General features: G+C 41.2%; 2 protein-coding genes across 2 annotated transcripts in view; one reads left to right on the forward strand and one right to left on the reverse strand.

Annotated features, from left to right (window-relative positions):
• The first annotated feature begins 230 nt into the window (after nt 1-230).
• gdnfa (glial cell derived neurotrophic factor a) lies at nt 231-7,638 on the forward strand. The gene is made up of 3 exons (XM_063889607.1): nt 231-890; nt 1,771-2,001; nt 4,801-7,638. The coding sequence occupies exons 2-3, from the start codon at nt 1,797-1,799 to the stop codon at nt 5,358-5,360; spliced, it is 765 nt and encodes a 254-aa protein (XP_063745677.1). The 5' UTR covers nt 231-890; nt 1,771-1,796; the 3' UTR covers nt 5,361-7,638.
• A 2,524-nt stretch (nt 7,639-10,162) lies between these two features.
• The window catches only part of LOC134868459 (WD repeat-containing protein 70), a 36,744-nt gene continuing 22,258 nt past the window's right edge, over nt 10,163-24,648 (reverse strand). The window contains exons 11-18 of the mRNA XM_063889604.1: nt 24,115-24,214; nt 23,138-23,222; nt 22,900-23,038; nt 16,443-16,543; nt 15,752-15,831; nt 14,013-14,129; nt 11,828-11,990; nt 10,163-10,765 (exon numbers count right to left, since the gene is read on the reverse strand). Coding sequence (XP_063745674.1) covers nt 10,678-10,765; nt 11,828-11,990; nt 14,013-14,129; nt 15,752-15,831; nt 16,443-16,543; nt 22,900-23,038; nt 23,138-23,222; nt 24,115-24,214 — 873 coding nt within the window. The 3' untranslated portion in view covers nt 10,163-10,677. The remainder of the gene's footprint in view (nt 10,766-11,827; nt 11,991-14,012; nt 14,130-15,751; nt 15,832-16,442; nt 16,544-22,899; nt 23,039-23,137; nt 23,223-24,114; nt 24,215-24,648) is intronic.

The following is a 24,648-nucleotide window of genomic DNA, read 5'->3' on the forward strand; positions in this document are numbered from 1 at the left end:
ATAATCCCCAAGACATCTGAAAACTTCGCTCCTCCAAACGGGGCTCCCGGGGTGGTTTGGAGAAATATGTGGACCTCTGTTTGCTCTTGCGGGGATATATAAAAGAGGGGCGGACACCAACTGCCCCAAACGTCAGAGCGCACTTAACTATAAATCTCTCCAAACTGCCCTCTGCGCGCGGTGCGGTGTTATGCGCAGACATCTGTCCTCCTTCAGTCCAGTATGAGGACGACGCGCGTGGTGACTCTTCGAGCTGCAGACACTATCTGACCCGGAGAAAATGGAGAATCAATACCCCCATCTGAGTTGTTTACTATGTCAAGAAACTGTCAGATGTTGGCGATTATGAACATTTAAATCTGTTTAGGATATAACGACGCTTCAATTGTTTCATGAAGAAGCAGACGGGAGCTTTTCTGCGCTCTGGGAAACCGATATTGTGCACCTTTTGCGCCTTGCTTATGCTCTGGAGACGCTGATGTCTTCATTGGACGCCTTTCAGTCGGAGATGGTGGAACTCTCTCGGATTTCCAACGTGGAAACGTAGCATCCAATTAATCAGCGACTGCAACTGTACCCCGTAAGGCGCAGTGGCACTTGGTCCGCTCTCTTCAACACCTACCTTTGGACTCCAAAGTGTGGAAAGACGCATGGTTTGGTTGCTGCGCCGGACCGAGTATGAAAAACACACCTGGTGCGGAATTTCAGTTTTTTTTCTATCAAGACATGAACCGAAATTGAACTCCTTGTAAGGAATTTGTCAGATTTGTTGCTTTTGAACGATCCATGCAGCGGATTCGGCTTGGGACACTCAATGAGTCGCGTTTTCTGTTTTGGATTTTAAAACCAACAGCCAATTGAGTTTCAGGTCTGCATGGGCCATATTTAAGGTAAGTAATGCAACATATTTTCTTTCATTTGAGAGTGTAACATAAATATATGTTAATATCTCCTGATGGTTTGTGTGCAAATGGTATACACGACTCACTCCCATGTTCGTTGAAATACCAAATCACAATGAAACTTGTGCATTTGTTAGGACTTTCGCATAAGACAGTATTTATCTATGCATGGCTGTTTAGCTTTACTGCAGACTCAACATGCCATTAGACAGAGTCACGTAAGCTTTAGGGATCGCCATCTGGCCAACTCACACCATTATTTAGGCTATGGTTGCCAACACGCTTTGGTGCGTGCTTTAACCAACGCATTTTTGTGAGGCGCTCCCTCCGTGCCTCATTACAAGTAGCAAGAGCTGGCCTGATAACACAACAACATGATTATATCCTCTTATATTTCTGACAGGTCAGTAGTGAATACATGGCTGCTGGCTGATAACAAATGCATGTCATTTTAAAACACCACATGGCTTTTACGCACAAACGTAAACATTTTTTTCTAAAAATGTGTTCTATATTGTTTATATTGATATTATTAAGTTAGTAATTGGATATTTGTCATTCATTTATTAGGATTTTTTTCTCGTAGGTTAACTCTGATTAACTGATATCGATATGTACAACAAAGCCAGACAATGTGAAGATGAAAGCCTCTTGACATGATGACACAGAGTTATAAATACTCAATGCGTCATGGTAGGCCTGACCACACTGTTTCAAAGTCTTTGCTGACTTCATTATAAACAAGAGTTGGCCTACACAATGACTGCGGTTGTATTATACTCCTTTATAAGTAGTTGTAGTAGTAGTGATTATAATAAATTTTGTTTTTTCTCCCTATTAAAAAAAACATCCTCTCCTATGTTTGCAGCTTTCTTCATAGGAACTGAGTCTAAGATGAAGTTATGGGATGTTTTGGCCACGTGTTTGTTGCTCCTGAGCTCTGTTGCTACACGGCCTCTCTACCAAAACACTCAGCCAGCCAAGAGGACTTATTTCTCCAGCAGCTACAGTGATTCTGCGTCCCTGTCTGTGGAGGACGAAGAGTCAACGTACCAGCGTGAAGACCATAACCTGCAGGAGATCTCCATGGAGGATCAATGTAAGGCATTATACACCGCATGTTCTAACAAAAACCTAAGTGGAGTGCAGTCACTGAGATGGTCTCTTGAATGATGGAAATTGGTCCTCATCGGGGTCACATACGTAATATATCTTTGGACTAAATAACATGCAACTAACTATTTAATCATATCGTAAAAAAGGAAACTAACATGTTTCCAGCCATGTGTTGACTTGTGGGAGCAATACTAGGCAGCGAATAGTTTATACTGTAGATTTGTTTAAGCGAAATTTAGACATGAATATTACACAGTTGGTTTGCTTGCCAACTCATTTACACTAATTACACTTGAGAAACAGCAGGTAAAGTGATAGCCAGTGGGTTGAGCCAAGAGTGGAGAGTCCTACATTGATAAGGCTCTCAGACAGGAAGGTTATCAGACGGAAGATCTTAATTTGTGTTTTATTGCTGCTGTGGGTTACATCACACTGATGTCGAAACAAGCCAACAGCATGAATAAGAGTGTGAGCAGCTCCGATCCCGGAGGTCTCCCACATTTCTCCTCCTCCTTGTTTATATTCACCTCTGCCTCTCTGCGACATATGACATGACCTTTACCCATCTGCCAAAAGTCAGAATTCATGGTTTTATAAAAGGCAGGGGGTACCAGGTTGTAGGAATTTCCCGCCGAGAGGCTGTACAACACCGGAAAGTTTCAAGCAAGAGTTCTGTGTTTATGTTAATTTTAACAGCGACCGTGGGCAGGGATTTATTTAGTTTGGACCGATGTGACACTGTATCATCTTCACACAGAAGTAGAAGACGCCAAGACCTAGATAAGGAATGGAACATTTGGACAAATGTTTGTTCTGCCACCTCATATTCTTGTTTTGGCCGTGGTGACATCACTGATCTGCTTTGTAACCCAAGACCATTAGCCTTGCACTAATAGTGTAAACAACACTGTAGCTCAGAGAGGATGGATCTTTTAGTTGGTGTGTAACGTCTGACAAAAATGGGGTTTCTCTTACTTTTTACAGCTAAAATCTGCAGATAGAAGCTGTAAGAGGACACTGATATTCAGCCAATGATGGCACAATTTGCACAATTAATCGCTCCGTTTACTGCCACCGGCCCAGTCTGTCAGCAGGTGTACACTGTGGCCTGTCAGCTGACATACAATAGGAGGTGTCTAAATCAAAGGGCAGGTGTGTCTAAACAGATTGGCCCAGGCTCACCTGATATGCTAGCGGCGGCCAAATCAGCTGTAGAGCGCAGGCAGATCAGATAGCCTGTGTGCTGCCAGATGAACAGGTAAGACAACAGAGTTAGGTGACACTGCAATAGAGAAGCGGTGTTAACCACAACCCCACCTGCCAGATATCGCACCCCATCCCCTGACTTCTTCACACACATCCACAACTCACACACACTCTATGTAATTAAAATTGGACCAATTGATCCATTTCTGGACATTATGTCTTCATGATTCTCATACGTGGTTCACTGTTGCCATACCCGCAGGCGTTAGAGTAGGAGAGTCTTTACTTTATAATAGAATCAACATGTAACACAGGAGTGTGCAAGACTTTCACCCCGTCCTCATCACTTCTGCCAGCAGATGGTGGAGAGCTGTGCTGGTGCATGTTTTCAGTTTCAAGCAGACTACAATCTGCTTCATCTAAATGACTCAGAGCATATGATATCCTTTTATATGGCCTTTGAAGTGTTGGCATTCGAAAATGTACACCCATGAAAGAGTTAAATGACTGAAAAACTATCTCTAAGTGTGTCTCTCTTTTGGTGGTGTAATTGGACTGTGCCTACTATATTTCATCACAGGCCATTGGTGTTTCAAAGCAGGGTTAATAGGTTTAATTTCAAGATGTATAGCTGAACAGCCTTTTGGCCAACCCCTGTTTTTATTGCAAAATCATGCCTGCCAGTATCCAATTTTTACAAAAATGTTCTTGTTTTCCAACTACAATTACTCTCAAAATGAAATGTACAACAGCCTCTGACCTTTATCTGCCAACTCATCCGCCAACAGCTATCTTGAGAGGAGTCAAAGCAGTGCAACTGCCCATGACCATCTCTGCCCCTGACTAATCTATAAATCAGCACATACCTTTTCTGATCTGCACATTTCTAAGTTTTTTTTGGAACTCCTCTGCATTTTTGTGCAGCCTACAACAAAGTGCATCCTTACTTTCTTACCATATGTATTTTTCAGTCTGTTTGTTGAACGGATTTGTTTATTTAATTCTGCCTGTTATATAGGTACGTATCTGCAGTTGTGCAATTAAAAGAGTAGATGGGCAATTTGTCAAATGCACATATTCAATTTCGGCTTTCACTAGACAGTCTGGCTAGCTGTCTCCCTGTCGATTTCCAAAAATGTCTATCTGTTCCTTGGAAATAAAGATGTTAACTACTCCAGCTGCATTTACTTGTCATATGCAGTGGGGAACTAACTCTTAAACAGTAATAAAATCAACACTAACATACAATTGTCTATTTCTTTGGCTCACTGTGCAGTAGTGTTGGCTGCAATGTGATGGGAGAATGCACTGTGCATGCAGACATTTGGTAATCTACAATGTGAGTTTCTAATTAATGGGTGGCTGTCAATGATTTGTACATGTGATAAGAGTGTATTTGTGAATGTGGTAAATGGTTTGAATTGACTAAAATGTGCATGAATTCCTACATTACTCAGCTAAACATGGCTCTGCAATGTTTTTCATAGTCTTCACTTATGTTTGATTCATATTTTGTTTTGCGAAAGGTATATTTCAATATTATAATAAATCTATTTTTTCTGTCTGTATGTTTCAGATGATATCGCAGGTCCCTATCCAGAGCAGTTTGATGATGTGATGGATTTTATCGAGGCTACCATTGGCAGACTCCGGAGATCATCGGAGACCGGCGGGAGCACCAAGGGACGGCGGGAGCAGAAGCAGAGAGGAGCAGCAAACACGGGAGGCCTGAGAGGCGAGAAGAGAGGACATGGCGACAGGAAGCGTGGTCGAGGGCGAGGGGGAAAAGGAGGGAGAGGCGAGAAGGGGAGGGAGAGGGAGAGGGAGAGGATATCAGTGCAGACCCGAGGCTGCTTGCTAAAGGAGGTCCATCTCAATGTGACAGATTTGGGGCTGGGATACCAGACGAAAGAGGAGCTGATCTTCAGGTACTGCAGTGGCCCCTGTGTGGAGGCGGAGACAAACTATGACAAGATTCTCAACAACCTCACACACAACAAGAAGCTGGACAGGGACACGCCCTCTCGCACCTGCTGTCGACCAATAGCTTTCGATGATGACTTATCTTTCTTGGACCACAATTTTATGTATCACACACTGAAGAAGCATTCTGCCAGGAAGTGTGCCTGTGTGTGAGGACCTGAATCAGTGAGATAAGGATTGTCTGTATGGGCTGGTGGGATCTCTAGTGGAGTGTATTTTTTGAAGGAGACACATGGGAGTACATAAGGCCACCTCTCTCAGTGACAAGATGGGAGAGGCGAGTCAGAAAGAACATCTAACTTTACATTCAACCGTCCATGCTAAATCCTTCATCATTCTTGACCACTTCGGAGTTTCCGGTCATACACTTTCAGAAACGTATGATATCTGTACAAATTTGAGGGAGAAACAATACTGTTACACTTCCAGATTTACTAACTGTGCTGTCTAAAGAAAGTGAAGAAAAGTGAAGACTAAGTTGGCTTTTTCTTCTGGAGGATTTCATTTTCCCAGGAACATCAGTTTTCCCTAGGTGTACTCCAGATGAACACAGAGATTTCAGGAGTATATTCAGCTGCGGTCTAAATCACTTCCACTCCATGGTCTGAATGTTGACATTTAAATTCAGAGCCAAGGGATGACAAATACCACACAGGAGTTCAGAAAAGACTTTCTGGAACAACGCATCTATATAAAATCTAATCATATATATATATATATACATACATATATATATATACACGTGTGTGTAAGAGGTATATTTATTAAGATGGGAATTAACTTATTGTTATTTATTTCAATCCATTTTATGAAAGAAATTGTTGTTTTTTTATTTATTTAAAAGCTTTGTTTGTCCAGGATGGTGCCGATGTGAAGCATTTTCTCAAAGTTAGAATCTCAATCTATAAAAGGTGATCCAGAACTGCTAAACACAACCTAAAAATACTTATCTGCTTTACCTAGATTCCAGGGTTTCTCAATTCATGACTCCAAAGCATCATAATTAGCTATCCAGTTAAGGGAGGGTAGAAAGAGACACAGAGGAGGGGACCAATAAAATGTGTGAGGGATGAATTGACCTGTTGTTTTTGGAGCATTTTGAGGGACAGCATGGTAGATATTTCACCTCAACTTTCCGAATGTGACAATGCTAAGACAAGGGAAGCTCCAGATCGGTATCTCAGCAAATTACACTTTGCTGCTATTTATTTTCATTGTAGATTTCCATTTAATAATCTAGAAGAGATTTAGTGTCCGTCCAAACAGGAGCCACCACATCTTTCAATTGAAATCTAAAATTAACAGGAGAGTAGTGCTCTCTCTGGGGATCTGCAGGTGTCTTTGAGGATCCATAGTTTGAGTCACAGAAGCTGCTAGAATGCCTGCCTATCAGCGTACGTTACCCGAAACCTCACTCTGGCCTTGCACCAAGTCTGAGCAAAGGCTTTGCAGCGGTTACTGTCCCAATAGGCTTTAAAGTTCACAAGACTGCTTGTGTTTCTGTCTCGTCTCTGACAGACAGGTCTTACTCCCTGAAAGGGGATTTGAAAGTGATCCTCTAACACGAGTCTTAACCAAATATCCCTGAGGGCAAAGAAATATTGGTGAAGGCAGTTTAAGGAAGATCTAACTGCTGTAGCTGTCATCGCACAACTGATGTTAATATCTCTAAGACTAGACGTTTGGACAAAAGGATATGTTTTGGAATTACAGAGCAAAGTAGATGGGTAAGCTCAACACATGCTTTTTGCATGTAATGACTTGTTCAGCCAGGTTTATTCCCAAACTATACACAAATATACATCCAGGAAAACAAGAGCAAGGGAATCGTTTTAAGTGGAACAAAGAGTGCCCTCGTGTAGGTCTTGATGTTAGCACGGATTAGGGACCAAGGTATCTGTGCCCACCCGGCAGCAAGCAAGCCAGCTTTACTGTGTAATCCCCCGCACACAGAACAAATCCACTGCATCAAGCTGAATTTAGGCCAAACACTACACAAAGAGGGGAAAAAAACTCTAGCTTTTATCACAGCATACCTCATCAATTGGATCATCTTCCCCTTTAACAACTGATTTGAGCATAAGCCTTTCCAGATGAGAATGTGCAGTTAGGAGACTTCCCAGTAGCCTCAGAGCGCCTCGTTACTCTATGTTACTATACGTTAAAGTCTGTAAACTGTGACCACTAGCCCATCTCCATGACTGTTTGCTCAACTGTTCCTTGATGAGAAGTCTTCTGGTTTGGATGTACAGGTAAACAATCGAAAGATAAAGATGCGAAGGAATCCTTAGTGTTAATATTAGACGAAAGGATTGGATTTATTTTCACTCCTTATTGTGTCATCACCTCTGTCATGTCGTCTCACTTGTTTTGTGTTACAGAACCAAAGCTCTCTGCAAACTTTATTTTTGTACAATATTCATTTTATAACTTTTTACAGAATTAAACTTGTTTCTATTAAATGTATGCGTCTCCTGGTGTTTTGCCATGTACAATACTGTACCGGTGCCAGATGGTACAAATTTGTCTCGGGTGTGTTTACACAAGCATCATGTAAAATTGAGGATGAAAATTTGGGTTGAATGGAGATTGCTGGGATGGTTTGAGATATGGCCTGTATAGTGGGATATACATTCCTGAACACTAGCCCAGGGTCGTACAGTAAACAAAAGCTAGCTGTAATTCGCCGCTGAGCTGTAAATCAAGGCGCTGGAGAATGTTTCCACTGCGCAAAGAAGATCTGTAAATGCTGATGACAAGATGGCATCAGTACAAACATTGAGTCATTGAGCAGGGGCTTGAGGTGTATATATAATGTATAGCTGAGGTACTAAGAGAGCTTCATTAGTCCAAGTCGAGTCTTACGACTTGTAATACCAAGTTGCAAGTCTAACAACTTCATTTCCAAATATTTCGGCCCTCCAAATACCATTCAGTTCTTGTGCTTTGGTTTGCAATATGGCTGGTCTTTGTATTGCTTTGATTTAAGCTCTTATCAATAATTGTATATGAACAATGACTGAAATTACCTTGTTTGCGTACAAGGTGGCTTATGACAAACCTACAGAGAATTATTACAACCCCGCAGCGGAGCGTTTTGGCATCTTTTAGCTCTATGTTTTTTTTGCAGGTCCACGACTTTAATGTGTTGATTCAGTTTAACTGTGCTCCTCAGCACCATTCTCAAATATGGGCACCCCCAAAGTCAGACAGACAAAAGTCAGCAGCTATAGAGACACACATTTCCCTCATGAGTTAGTAGAGAATATAGGACTTACAATTTCCATTTGGCCTCAAACAGGAATGATAGTTTTGCCCCAAAAAGTTTAGATGTGTAAATAACCAAGTTTATTCTTGTGCCACAGGCAGGGGAATTGTGGGCTAAGCTAAATAACTCATTGGCTTTGTTGCCAGTGAGAAAAAAAGAGAATATCTGAGACTTATTACTTAGCCAACTACTTGTGCACAAAAACTAGCACTGACATATTCTGTATTTGGGCAATAGATAAAAACCACTTCAGGTTCTGCAATAAAAATAAATTCTGATTTGAATAAACGGACCATTTGACAGGTTTGTATCTTTAAATGTCTGCACCTGGAGGATACGGTTTCATCTCTGCACACAACTTCTCTTTTCCACGTGCCAACTAGTTGATCACACGCTGGTGGAGTGAATCAAACAGCAGTCACTCCTCACCTCCCGCTGCTGGCTGAGAACTTTTGTTCTCAAGGAGACCTTGACGTCAGTGTCTCCAACCATGAATGCCTATCTCCTCTAAACCCCCCACTTTCTTTGCTCCTTAAAACATCACTCTTTGTTTTTAGCCCTTCCATATTTCTTGTCTTGGTATTTCTCTGTATTCATTTTATGGCTACAGGAAGTTTGCCAGGACACAGAGACATTCGATTGTCTGCTTGTAACTCTGCTTGGATAGGAATTTAAGAGTGCTCTACAGTTTCACCCATTGCAAGCCAGTAAGTAAAAACACAAGTTAGATGTTGCATATGAAGTGTAAAGACGTTCTGTGTCTTTACATGCAAGGTAACATCACATTCAGTAAGTAAGGTTGAGGGGGATGTTTACTTAAATGAAACTATCATCATCTTGCCGGTGAAATTTTACGTATATACAGCAGAAGGAACTATACAACTCAAAATCTTCTCGTTACACACTATTTTTTCTTGAAAACTGTCACTTAAAGCGTTGTTGTATGCAGAGGTTGCATTCCTGAGAGATGTATAAAGAACACAAGCATGGGTTTCATTAGATCTGTATGGTGTGGTTTTCTCTGTCAGTTCAAATATGTTTAGACATTGAACACAAAGAGAAAAAAAGAGAGACATGGCTCCACTCTTTTGTAGGTGTGCTATACAATACAGTTATTTCCACATTGTTTGTTTTTGTAAGTTTAATGTAACACATTTAAGTGGGGAAGGAATTGGAGCCCCTGAACACCACAGAATTTGGTACTTGGGCTCAAGGTTGCATTTCATAGTCCTCATAACTGCAATTTGCTTCAGGAATGAGAAGTATGGATGAAAATGGACCTTGACAATAAAATTATTGTCATTTTTTTTATTAGTTTCCTATTTAATAAACAGCACCTGCTGTCAAGTTGATTAATTGAATAACTGTCCAAAATGCAGCCTGTAAAAACGTGGCTCTGCCAGGACAGGATGTACTGTATATCTGCAGGTTGGAGCCAGTGCCCCATAAAAACATATTTGGTCTTGCCTTTGATCAGCAGGTCAAAACCGATATATCACTTAATTGTAGATCAAATAAATATCTATTTGACAAGAGAATACAAATCCCTTTATAGGTGAAATACAGAACGTGGGAAATAAATCTATAGAAGCAAAGGGGAAGAGAAGTTTGGTGTATCACTTCAAACAAAACCGCACAGCTTTAAAATCAAGTCAACCCTTGTGAAAACAACAACAAAAGAGTGGAATTGGCTGCAAGATTGTGTATTTCCAAGCAATTCATTTTGTTACAAACTAGTAAACTGCGCTTCATAGTTTTGATGAACACAACCAGACCACAAAATCTGGAGATGATTCATGAGGCATTAGAAAACTCCGGGGATGTGGAAATAAAGGACAATAGAAATGATTAAAATAAAGTCAATAAAATAAAAAAAGACATTAAAAGCCAAGTTCTACCAAAGGTTGAAATGCAATGAGGGGAACATAAAAAAAAACTAAGTTATACTTGCAAATGCCTGCATTTTTATGCGCTACCTCTTAACACAGAAGAACGCACATGAATACATATATGCAAACTTTACGATGGGAAGTCAGGGACTGTGCAATTTAGTAACTTAAGTGATGCTCCAATGCATATTTTCTGAGAGTAACTCGTAGCTTTGGGAGGGATCCTGAGACCTCATGGTTACTGTGATAAATTTACAAACACAGGCCCACCCTGTCTGCTATCTAATATAAAATGAGCTGCTGTTATGGCTCCTCAGATCTTGCGTTTCTTCCAAGCAGGTTCCTTCTCGGCTTCCTCATCCTCCTCTGATTCCTCTGCAAACAGGGGCTCTGGCTGTGTGCTAAAGAGAAACAAAAATGGGTAATTATTAAGCAGTTTTTGTTTTCTCCAGACAACTTTATCACAAAGCAATGGACTGGAAATTAAAGATAACAAGCAGATGACCGAGCTCTGAGGACATGCATGATTTAAGAATTTAATAAAATAACTTTAGTGCGTGGATTTCTCCTATAGAGGCCATCTGAGTCTGAAGGAAGATCAGGCTGCAGAAGTACAGTATTTTCCAGACTACAAGGCGCACCTGAATATTAGCCGCACAAGCTAAAATTAGGGGAAAATCCTGTTTTGTTCATACATTAGCCGCACCAGACTATAAGCCGCAGGGTTCAAAGCTTGCGCAAAAAGTAGCGGCTTATAGTCCGGAAATTACGGTACTTGTCTTGCTCTTGCTAATCTAGTCTCTTTTTCGCGCTAATTCGTACGGCACTACTTTGCCTGGCGGACGGACATGTGACCAACATGCCACTCTTTTCCCCCGTGACTGTGTGTCTGATCTCATGCCCTTCCGCCAGGCAAAGTAGTGCCGTACAACAGCGGAACAAACCAAAACAAAACCTCTTACGATATCACAAAAATCATGAAAAATCCATAGAAAAGCCGCACCGGACTATAAGCCGCAGGGTTCAAAGCTTGTGCAAAAAGTAGCGGCTTATAGTCCGGAAATTACGGTAATAGATACGAAGTGCAGAGGTATGGTACTTTATCTGATTCTTTTACTATAATGTACATCAACTAGAGAGTGTTTTCTTGCAGTATGTGAAGCAGTCTGTTGGATTTGGCTGCAGCTTTGTTCCATGTTTACATAGCTGTCTGAGTTCGATAGGGATCTAAAGTCGGCCATTACGCTCCTTTTGGCACTGTGAAGTGTGTACCTGTAAAACTGCAGAACTCTTTAAACATTTATGTGTCACACATGCTAGGAAGAAACCCAAGTACCATCACAATAGCATGAGTAGCGCTTCTGATACTCATCTTACACTGTCTGCTAATGAGAGAAATGAGAGAAGATGAGGGGGACTTGGAGTAACAGTAAATAACTCGAGTGAGGAAATTAATTTCTTACTGTGTGTATGCCGGGGCAACCCAGTAAGGGTTATCCGAAGCTTCCTTGGCGTGACGGAGGATCGCCTGTCGCGGGTTACTATCGTCTGTTTTATCCAAAGCAATGTTCTTCACAATGAACGAAGAAAGGGTTCCTCCATGAGCTGCTACTCTTCCTCCACGACCTATCAGGACAAACAATTAACAGGATTATATGTAGTTCAGACAATAAAAACACGTGTTTAATGTTGGATGAGAGAATGAAACACAGCATGAAACACGATTTAACCAACCCACGCAGACACACAAATGTTAGCACATGAAAATCAACCAAGTGTTTAATCTAATAAGAAAGTGTTTCCAAGTGGTGTTGCTGTTATTGAATACAAAACAGACTAGGTGACAACATATTTTCTGTCCGTTGTTTTCTATTTCAAAAATTTGATTCATTTACTTATATCTTTAGCAACCTGGTAACTGCTAGCATCTGGGCTAACACTAGTGTCCAAAGCAAGTAAATTGAAAATCCCCAAAAACTAGAAACCTTAAACTCAGTGCTATGACTAAGGCAGAGAGAACACCAATGGTGCTAATGAGTAGGCAAGTTGTGTTACTTACTGATCTAGCTTAGTAGAAAGAACGTTTTCCTATCACTCATCCTCTTCACCATCTTTGACTTCTCTGTCTTCTGTCCCTGTCTTCTGTCTCTGTCAACGCTGCACTTTTGCCAGGTAGTGTTTTCACAATTCCACTTTGAAGAAGCTCGCTCTTTCCCTCTGCCTCAGTTTAATTGTTAGGCTCACTCTTTGCCACAAAGAAAATAATCATAGTTCACAAAATGTGGAACTATTCCTTTAACCGTCTCATCAGCTAGATAGACAACAGAACAAAGTTTATGCCCGTTTTTTTTTCCTTTAGGTAGAATTTCTAAAAACACATTTTTCTACCTCACTCCAGGAAGTAGTATGTGCAAGCTACACTGATCTTTGTGATAGTTATGGTACTTCTATGCTGTTGACTGGATTTCAGTGCACCTAATGGAGTTGTGGGGGAGGACATTATTACGGTTGTCCAGAAAGATCAAGGATAGGATACACACATGCATGTGCACACACACCCACACAGATTTCCTGTTACAGTTGGGCAGCCGCGTTGTTTAGGGGATCGAGAGGCATCTCGTTCCAGTGCTTATAAGCAAACAGCCAACCAACAAACATTGTCTCCCACTTATGCAAAGTCATTCCACACACAGGATAAACAATATAAAGAAAGCCTGTATTCTAAAAGCCACACTATTTTTATAAAATAGACCTGCATTTTAATTTGCAGACTATTCACATCTATTTTCCCATCCTCCTCTGAACCTGATACTCTATTGTTCTCATACACAATAAACCCTTATTCATTACCATTTAGCTGAGCAGAGTTGTTTAATTTCCAATGAAGCCCTAATTATCTAAGTGGTTACTACAGCACAACTTATTTAAAGTAAAGAAAAACAAAGAAACCTTAAATATATCAAACTCTGTCAATATAACCTTTGAATGCAAATCATGGCTCTTTTAGTTAGCTCTTTTGTGTTGCTACTATTTGTACGGTCTATGATGTAATACTTCAAACATGTTTTGTTTTTTTCAAGTCTGAGAAAAACATTGAGTGAACGTAAAACCAAACCTAGCAGCAATAAACCAGCTGGAAAACGGTAAAGCAGTGTCCATGATCATGCATAAGTTTATACATTTGTGAAAGTGTGTATTATAAAAACACTATATAGGTTGACCATAGGTTCCATATAAAGTTCACAATTCCCAGCAGATAAAACATATGAGGCAACCGCGGGATACAATGCATTTTGAGAGGCAAATAGGGAGCAGTGCTGTCAGCTGGGTTGCATAATACCAAACACATCAACAACTGTGGACATCTGACTCAAACACAATCCTGTCTTCATCCAGTGAAGAACATGACGTATATACGGTTAAATAAAATAACCATAGTACGGTAGCGGTCGCTTGTTCCTATAGTCACATTCAAATGGCCGTTTTCTCTTTCGCTCCGTTGTTATTGCCTCGTCTCCCAGGGACACTCTTTGTACACGCTATTGCATGCCTTTCTTGTAACTCTACTTTCTTCTTCGTTTTTTGTTTATTCTGGGAAGTTAATGTTTTGCACAAGTAAAAGCAACAACAACAAATAAAGCACTTTACCTGGTCCGGACACAGGAGGCTCAGGTTTGTGGGATTTCTTTGGGTCCAGTCGGTCCTTCTCCAGCTGTTTCCGTGTACTCCGCTGCCGGGCCTCTCTGAACATGGGTAAGGCATGAGCTGGAGACACACAAGGTAAACAAGGATAATCAAGTTGCTTTGGTAACTGCAAGATCACATAACACAGCGGCATAAATAAGCAGGCAGGGCACCTGGCAATATGTTCAGTGTTTGCAGTGCGTGTACAGCGCTACATCTCTAAATAAAGGCAATCAAAGCTGAGATTTGGCAGTGTTTTCAAACAGAAAGTGCAGAAACACAGTATCACCTACTACTACACCTTACAGAAGATACTCTGCATTGGCTCAAATATACACACACCTGTTGACCTCTGGCAGCATCTCTCCTGGTGTGTGCTCTTTCTGCCACAGTGCTCACCAACACACATTATCTCCCCCATGTTTATATTCAGACAATCACTCTGTTACTCGTTCACACTTTTGTGAACACTATCACAATAAAAGGCCCCCAGCACTTAAATCCACGAGTGTGAGTGAAAGTGTGCATAAGTAAGTGTGAATGAGTGCCCTCAAAGGAGAAACTGTGTATGTGTGTGAGCATTTGTTTAAAGCGAGTGTGTGCTCCGCTCTTATCCTCAGAGGTTACAAAGAGACACTTTAGTAAAGGGCTAGATAAAGTGATTTTCCATTCAGGAGTTCTGTCGCTGTTCAGTGTTAATTCTTCTCCTCCACGCTACATTAAGCAAAAAGGTTACTGTTAACAGATTCCCTCGCTTTTCTCAATGGGCCATCACTTGCTTCCTGTCCCCTCTAATTTTCCAGTGCCAGGGCATCAAGTGCGTCACTCTCCGCTTGTAGCAGTCGAATCCCTGCCTATTTCACACCCTGTTGGCATGGCGATGAAATCACATGATGCATCTGAAGAGGCTGCGGTAGCCCAAACAATAAATTGTGTCTGAATTGGGTCTTGGCAGCCAATCAGGGACGATGTGTCGGCAGCTGTTCCGTTCGTGTAGGTTCATGACTTCAGTCTGGGGTCAAAAGAGCGAGAGGCACGCACGAAGGAGATGACAGCCTCGTGTGTCGGCGATATGACAGGATGACAGGTAAGGGGGGGTCGTGTGTGTGTGTGTGTGTGTGTGTGTGTGTGTGTGTGTGTGTGTGTGTGTGTGTGTGTGTGTGTGTGTGTGTGTGTGTGTGTGTGTGTGTGTGTCAGCAGAGCGGGAGAGGCGGCTGTCCCTGGCGTGATCGGTGTGACTGCAGAGCACATGGGCGCCGCGTGGCACGGTGCCCTGCGGCTGTCGCTCCACTCATCTGCACCCTGCTCCATCAGCTAATGGGCCTGTAAAAGCTCTGAACACTCTCACTCTTGAAAAGCCCCCCCCCCCCCCGTATAATATCAAGTGATAAAATGTTTCTGTGTGTGTGTGTGTGTGAGAGAGGAGCAAGAGAGAGGTAGCGTGTTGACGAGGGCTGGTATTCTTTGTGTTAGAGAAGTAGGATGCTTGGAATAAGGTCCACTTGGCACATTTTATCGAGGTCTTTCTCTTGTTTTCAAAATAGATGTAGGGCTTTATGAAAGGCAATTCATTTCATGTGCACTGGTGAAATGACCAATGCAGAGAAAGGCAAGAGAGTGGGAAATTATGTTCTTTATGTATTAAGCGGCAGATTTGAAGAAGATATGGGTGTAGGTGTTTAAATGAGCGTGGAAGAACTTACGTGTGATGATGTAATCCTGTGTGAGGGTCTCTGCTTGTCTCTCTTTGTGCTGGCTCTTCACGACACACAGCTTAGCCCCCCTGCAAAAAAAGACAGTTAGTTACAAATGCTGTTTGAATATTTCATGTAGAAAAATAACATAAAGGGTAAAGCCTTTCCTATATTTGTAATTCACCTAAAGACACCAACAATGAATTTATAGGATAACATTATTTGCAGTCACAGTCACTGTATGTATAAATGTTTCCTGCTACTGTAAATTATTGTGGAATAGTCTAAATTATCTAGAACATTATTATGGTTCATGTCCTTTATTGTTATTTTAGTTCATTTTATTATGTGTATACTTACTTCCACCTTTAAATATTTAAAGATTTTAATGTTTGTACACTTTGCTGCTGCAACAAAATAATTTCCCAATTTGGGATCAATAAAGTATCTATCTATCCATCCATCTATCTTCAGTCTTAAAAAACAGAGAGATGATGAACTTTGCGGCTGCATGCTATTGTTAAAACTGTGTTTACACTGTGATGATGGAAATTAAATTAAATCCTTATGACTGTTAAGTTTTCTTTAGATTTTTGGCAAGTTATTTTAGGCTGTGACTGCACAGGAAATAAAGGGAAATTGTTAAAAAGAAGCTTAAATAACACCAGCCTTTTTTCTGAAAGGTCTTGTCTGAACTTACCTGTGGCTTTTCACAGGGTCATAGTAGACCTTGGCCAGCCCACTGGAAGTTCCTACCATTATCTGGTTGAGTTTGGGGTGCCACAGGCAGCGGACGACGCTCTGAAATACACAGACAAACACACAGTTGAATGTCTATGTACAGTGCAGCAGGTTGTGAACCTCCTTCCTCTAATGCAGTTCAGATTCAACGGCTGTTTCTGCTTCTGTGCTGACAAAAAGGCGACAGTCATATTTAATTGTCTTCAGTATTGTGTGACCCAGGTTGGTTGTGGTACAGTGGGGATCAGTCCCAGCGTGCTCTGCTACTCCAGTTGACTATATTTGGATGTTGGGATGAGGACTGGATCCCTCAGTCTGTGTGTGACAGATGGCCCGGTGCCAATAGGCAAATGTGACCACAGTTATCCAGAGGTGTGTGTGTGGAGGGGTAGAGAGAGAAATACACACACAGTGATGAAGACCCTCTGTTCGTTCTGTGATATGCGAGCTTCAGTACAGAGCTGACTCCCTACACACACAGTTAGAGCGTCACAACTTCCTATGACAAATTATGTTTAAGAGTGTCATGTGTATGTGAACATTCAGTCATTGTATAGCATTTTGAAAGCATTTGTCTTTATGTGGAACAGAGTGGGCATTCTGGGGGGGGGGCGGGCGTTGGATGGGGGGTGGGTAAGAGAAGCACTGCGACTGGGATGTCCAGATTCTGTGACGGTGAAAGCTGCTTAGCGCCCAGCTGTTCAGCTTCCCACCAGGATACCATGGGAAGGAGTCACTCACACACACACACACACACACACACACACACACACACACACACACACACACACACACACACACACACACACACACACACACACACACACACACACACACACACACACACACACACACACACACACACACACACACACACACACACACACACACACACACACACACACACACACACACACACACACACACACACACACACACACACACGTCAATATACCAGTGAAATCTGTCCAAATACAACAACAAATAATCAAATAAACAAAATACAACTGATATTCCATATACAATACACTTCTCTTATCTTGTAAATAAATGTTCCTAACGGCATAATTATCTTCCAATATCTTCACGACACGTAATAAGACTTTTTTACTTTACTGAATTCAAATTGTTCACAATCTGCTTAAATTTGAACAAACCTCCCACAGTATCTCCTGTTAGGCCAGCAGCTCAGTGGTGTGTAGCTCATGGGACAGATGAGGGTTAATCTGCTCAACCAGATCATGAGCCGGCTGTAATTGATAGAACGATCTAGAAATTGCTTTAAAAAGGATCTGCTTAACTCGAGCCTCACATAAACCATTAATGCGCTGATGGATAGATCATAACATGTACAAATAATTCTATTAAAAGATGTAATAAGCACAAACAAAAAAAAGGGTTTGCACTGTATTAACTTAGCATTAAAATAGTTCAAATATATGTATATTTTTAAACTACTAAAAAGCTGCTCTGTTATATTTGACTTTAGGGAGATTCTGTTTCTATAAAGCGCTCATCACTTGTGAAAACATGTATCAACACGTATGAATTTAGAACATTGAAATCCCTCTATGGATGTGCTTGAGAGTAAATGTGTAATGGGTAATAAATTGCCCCGTCAGAGTTGCTAAAGCAACACGGACAGTCCCTACACGAGAGGGACGGCGGAGACGACAGTTAGGAATGTTGTTACACTCCGCAGGTACCGTCACAGCTAAAGGAATTCACTGCAACACAACAGAGCGCGACCAATCAGGCCGTAAAACCAAAACAACGGCCAGGTTAGTGCAGCCCAGCCAAGTTGAGAAAATAACCTCATCAGACCCAAACAAATCATCCTGTCAGCAGTGAAACCAGTGAGAGAGAGAGAGAGAGAGAGAGAGAGAGAGAGAGAGAGAGAGAGAGAGCGCAGAGCAGGTCAGAGGGGCCCACTGCAGCTGGATCCACTGAGGAGCCCACAGCCAAGCACAGCTCAGTCCAGTCCAACAGTAAAACAGTAAAACTGCTCTCCAGATATGCAGAGCAGCATGTTTATACTCGAGCAACCCATGTTTACGCTTCACGTCCACAAAATTACATCACATCATGAAGGAGGAAACTTTAATCAGTCAGTTCTTCGGTAGCAGCCTTTTATGTCCCGTCAGATTAAAATACCAAAAGTTGATTATGGATAAATAAGACAACAGCGACTCGCCCAATATGTATGGCGATTATGAAATAAAGTTATGCAGCAGTAATGGGACACCACAGTCACAGCTGTGTTCCTAGTTTGGTCCATGGTGAGTGGATCCAAATGTGCAATGCTTCTGAAAGAGCTGGCTGCACAGGCCAGCTGAACGCAGTCAGGGAAAAGACAAGCATCGAATTAGCACCTCAGCTACACACTGAGTGGGCACATGTCCGAGAACTCTGCAATTAACAACTGCCTTACTGGAGCGACTGGCTTTTACATGACGCACAATTTACTGGGGTTAGATGCACAAGATAGAACACAGTTAGGGCCTCCCTTTCACTTTTCAAGCATGGCTCTGTGAGGATGAAAGACCATTCGTATCAAAGGCTTCGCTGAAGAGCATGGCACAGCTCACTGTTTAAGAGCAATTGAGCATGAGATGTAGCATGGGCAATCGGCAACAAGTGAAGGGGACCCAATCACATTCCAAGAACGTCATGAACTACATAGTAAGGCTCTGGTTCAATGGTTCTATATGCATTTTCTATTTTCTTAAACAACTTTTAATCTAATTATTCTGATAACTTAGAATAAAACACCTGTAATTTAAACTGAATATCAGACTTCAAAATAAACGTTACTGTTGTGTACTGTACTGTTGCCACTTCTTCTCACCCAGTACACATTCATATACAGATTGTCATCATTTAAATTTACCAGTAGGGATCCAAAGCCAGTGATCTTTCACTTTTTCATTTAAAAATATGTCTGTATCACTGGATAGATATGATTGAGATCATTCTTGTATGTGTAACGTTGTAGGACTATAACTGCAAATAACTTTGTTAGTACATATGGATGAAAGATAATCCTGCACCGATATTAGTTTTAGGTGCAAAGGTGTATTTTTCTACAAGGTTTATTTAGTAGTGTTTTTAACAGGTTATTAGTAACTGTGATTTAAAATAATTTGGTTAATTTGGCTGGTACCAAATTCATTTATTAAGGTCACTATCATAAATAATAACAATCTCTGGTGGATGAAATTTATTATTTTTAGGTCAATTGTATGTCTTTATTACACCTCAATGGTGAAGAGATGACAGGAAATGAGGGACAGAGCTGTAACCAAGGACATCGCAAAATACCAAGTACCTATGGATACACACATGCACTCAAAGTGTGTACAGGACATGTAAACATATGCACATGTTTACAGAAGGTGCATGATGATGATGGCAGGTGTTCGATTTGAGATCCAGTCAAATGCTTTGATAGTCAGCTTGGTCTCACCCGGTTTCTGCCCCTTTTGATGAACTAAATTAAGCTTAAAAGTGTCTGAAGTATTTACTCAATGGGCCTAGAACAGCATCCGCTCCAAAGCGTACCCCCAGAATCCAGGTCTGGGGTTATGTAGACTGTTTAGGTAGAGATGATTGGTGGCCCTTCCTTTCACTCGCCTGCCTGCTACGCCACTTTATAAAGACTGCACTTAAATTCTTGGGCCATCCGAGGAGCAGACGGCTGATGTAAACATAGTAAATAGAACATTCATCAGGTTCACTGAGTGCATGTCACCCGCGAAAAGTTGATCTGCAGCAAAACTACATTTCACTGCAATGGAATTGTATTTTTTTCCACAAAGGGGGCACAGCTAATGATGCCATTGGGTGTGTACAGAACGTGGGAGGAGGGGATTGATCCAGAGAAATATTTTATGAAAACTATCAACTTTGAACATGAAAATGCCATAAAAATAGGCTGGGTAATCTGGCAGCATAACCTGACCATTCCCTCAAAAAACCTATCTTACATACTCCTCTAAACCTGCAATGGTGTGACAAGAAAGATGGGAAGAAGCTGCTCAAATCTGTGTAAACAAAGTTCCTTCAGTTGTTTTTTTAAGGGAAAAAGGCTCATTAATGTGTTCAAAACATTACCATATAACTTTTAAGAGGTTACAATTAACACAAATACAAATATTGCCAAGACCTGGGCAGCATGTCGTTTCTAGGCTGGCTTGTTTTATGTGGTACCGGTTTGGATTTTGTTGGGTATTAGCTGGATTTCTCTGCAGAACAAAGGGTGAGCAGACGGGAAGAGGTTTTGCCGTCTTTCCAGAAAAGTGAGCCTCCTGAGTTTCCCAATGGTGGAACGACGGAATGGAAAAATCACTTCCAAATGTGTACCCACTTCAGTAAAGTGGAAGAGAACAAATGGATTGATGTTAAGGAGGTGGGTTGTTAAGTTTAAATCTACTCTTTGACCTAAAGTGTCTCAGGTCTTTCTTTGATGCTACCTATAGCGATTTCGTGACCATGGTGACGTGAGTATGACTCTGCAAGAAGACTTTAAATACAACTTATAAGGATAAGATTAAACCTACCGTCGTTGAGGGACTCCATTATTACTGAAACCTCAAACGTCAAGTGTTTTTTGATTGATGTGAACCATTTAGCTGTCAGGTTTTGTCAAATGTCATTTTCTAACAACACCTATCAAAACAAGTACAGAAGCAACTCTTTCTATACAGCCGGGGAAGTAGAACATACGGTATTCATTTTGAGACCCTTGCACAACCACTAGTGTCACATTACGGTGAGACAGATTGTTGTTGTTGACCCTCTTGAATGTAGGGACACCTAGGTACTGACAGGGAGCATACAGATGCTAAAATACTATTCTTGTGCAATTCAAGTTAACATAAAACTCAGTCACTTTTTATTCAGACGAGCTCACACTCCCCTTTGACTTCAACAGTAATCCTTCTCTATAATTTGACAGTTTAAATAACTCTAAAAAGCTTTCTTAAGATACCAAAATGTCAATAGACAGGAATTTACTCAAGTTAAAACCTTAGATAAAATGGGTCACATTAAACTCCCTCCCCTCAGTCAGTGCAATTGTGCACTAAGAGTCGATGTACTGTGCCAAGGTTTGCAAGCTAACAGCTGGCTGGCAGGGTAGTGGGATGCTTGGACACACAAACCCAGTTTTTGTCCCTTTCTTCCTCCTCTCTCGAACACGCTGCTCATGTGAAAGTGTCATGCCTTAGTAAGGCAGACCGAGCAAGAAGCCATTAGCCTCTGTCAGACCTCACTGTTATGACTACAGATATACAGTACTAAATCTGTTGAAAAGGAGAGGCAGAAGAGGAGGAGCAGGAAGCACCCCTGCCCTTTATTTCAGCACCTATGGCTGGTAGCCCTCACCACAAATGGATTTCTGAGAAAGCAGGATTAGTATAAATTACACAGCATGCCAACATGTTTGACGGTGGGGGTGCATGTGAATGGAACACGCTGCTTGTGTTTGAAGATAATTCAATTTCAAAATGTAACTCAAAGAAATATAAAAGCGTATAAAAGCCTTAATAGCCCTCCTGCCAAAGGGTTGTGGGAATGACTTGCAGTAAGGAAAGGTCACATTACTCTACTTTCTCATAGGTGGCGTCTATTTATTTTCTCTCTCTTTTGCCTTCATACCCCTCTATAAATTATACTCATATTCTCCTATGTTTTCCCCAAAACAGTGCCTCTGTCAATCTGTCATCCAGAGTGAGGATGAAGAACATATTCTGTCGCTGAAATACGACTAGCTTCAGACACAGTCAAGGGGAAATGTTTAGTCACTGCCATATAGGCTGGGTATTTGATATTTGATTTACAAAAAAGAGAAACAAACTTCTCTTTTTGCGTTAAACGATACGAGTTGATGACATTTTAGCAGCATTTTGTAAAGTTGAGTTTTTTTGTATAATCACTGCATAATTAGACTGTACATACTAGAGGCACTGACACCATTCTGGATAAATGTCTATGATTTCCTGTTCTGAACACTACTACATAGATGCTTTTACAATTTCATAAATGGGACAAAAATAAATAGTTATAATCTGTTGGAAAAATCCTGTGTTGGGTTAAGTAGGAACTTAAATATATAAATAAATCAAATCTGTCCTGCTGCCATAATTAAGACCTTAGCCGACTGTTGTTTTCAGGGAGTTTTAACTAAAAACTTTTAAAGGCTGCAGTTTTCTGCGCCCAGACTCCTTACATGGATGAAGAATGACATACACATTGGTTTCATTATGTGTTCATTATGTGTCATAGTAGATTCATTATGTTTCTTTCCCCCTGCACATTATTTTGGGTCATTTAGGTTTGCAACAAAAATCAACCCCATTGAAAAACATCTTGCAAATAGAGCAGCCGTGGGTTTTGGAGATTAAGGCAGGACTTACTGTTTTGGTGACTTCTATTTCATAGACCTTCTGAAAGGAAGCCCGGTCAAAGAAAACCAACTTCCCATTTCCCTCGTCTTTCTTCACCGAGGTCCCCGTTACAAGAAGCTTATCATCGGGGCTGAAACAGCAGTCGGTCCTGGCAGAGAAAATGACACCCATACAATATCATCATCACATAATGCACATTATTTACAGAAACCAAAGATATTGATAATAAAAAGTTTCAAATTCTCACATTGTAAAGTAGTTGGTCAGACCCGTGGCTACATTCACAGGCTTCTTGAAGTTCCGTATATCCCACAACTTCAGAGTGTCATCGCCTAGAAAACAGATGGAGACAACAGGTCGACTTTAAATGATGATATTTACAGAACGTCCCCACAGTGGAAATGTTTCTCAAGTTATTTACTTTGCCTTTTCTTGACTAGATTTATTTTCATTTACATTACATAAATGTGTTGACTGAAGGACTCTTGCACAGAGTTATGGTCTGTTTGTCTTTGTGTCAGAAACCTCCTGACTGGATCACATGCCAGGGAGTAACTCAAGAGTATCCGTCTCTCTAGTCTGAGTGAGTCTTCTTTGTTGTGTTGATGGTGGCTGCTGGTAGTTTGCACAGTAAGAGAGAAGCTACTTCTTTGATTAAAAATGTCACCTTAAGTGTCGGATTGAGAATAAGACCTACAAACTGAAGCATCCTTCAAGTGTGCAACTGACAGCTAGGGGGTTCGAAAAAGCCCCCAGGAAGTGCTGTGGACTTTGAGAAAATATATTCGTAGTGGCCAAACAGCGGGTACTACAACTTCCGTATCAGTCCGTGACGTCACCCGGCCCAGAAATACTTTTTTCCATTGACTTACATTGGGAAAGAAACATCTGTAAATCAGTGGATCATTTTTTTTAAACCAAATAAACTACACAGTGTGAACCCTTTTATAGCCCTCATTTAAATCATTAGGTCCTTAAAGTTGTAAAATGCACTATAAAGTATATCCAGATTTATTTTCTCTCTCCATTCATTCTACTGAGCCGAAGCGGGAGATCGGGGGCGGGGCTTAAGGGGAAACTCAACGGCACATGCTCTATGCTCTCGACAGCCAGGCATGACGGGACATTCGTGACGTTTTGATGAGCAGCTCTCATAGGAATGAACGAGCTCCCGCCTATACATCCATGGGTTCGATACTGTAAGATGAAGGCCGTTTTTCTTACCTCCACGTGAAGCGAGGGTCACGCCGTCGTAGGAAAAGGCGATGCAGGAGGTGTCGGATCCTGGAATGTGTGCTTGTCGACAGTGAAACTTTGTATGGACCTGAGAATATATAGAGAGAACAAAGCATTAGTCATTTATATTTAAACAAAACGCTGGCATTAATAGGTCGAATAAATCTTAAATGCAAATTCATGGGCATGGCTGGTTTAGTACCGAGGTCACGATAACAGTAATTCACTCCTGTTTGTGTGTAAACTGACAAAAGTAAATACAATTTAGCAAATACAGAAGGGGATTTATTTATATGCTGTTAAAATGTGTCAATTATCACAGGACGTACAAAGCAAACCAAGACCAGATGTTATTGGTCATTGATTACAGAACAACATGAATAAATATTGCAGTCCTGGCTTTCTCTGCTTTTTCCATAAACACACAGGATTTCTCCTCCTGCTCATCAATATCAAAGAGCTGGAATAAAGGTCTTGGTGTACTATAGTATCAAACTGCCAATGCTTTGCTTCAGTAGCAGA

This window comes from Eleginops maclovinus, chromosome 8 (genome assembly GCF_036324505.1).
Source record: "Eleginops maclovinus isolate JMC-PN-2008 ecotype Puerto Natales chromosome 8, JC_Emac_rtc_rv5, whole genome shotgun sequence".
Classification (NCBI taxonomy): Eukaryota; Metazoa; Chordata; class Actinopteri; order Perciformes; family Eleginopidae; genus Eleginops; species Eleginops maclovinus.

What these genes read in the sequence shown, in the direction of transcription:
- gdnfa (XM_063889607.1), top strand. Translation starts at nt 1,797, where the DNA reads ATGAAGTTATGGGATGTTTTGGCCACGTGTTTGTTGCTCCTGAGCTCT. An exon ending in GATCTCCATGGAGGATCAAT is followed by an intron (nt 2,002 to 4,800) that starts GTAAGGCATTAT and finishes TGTATGTTTCAG; the next exon opens with ATGATATCGCAGGTCCCTAT.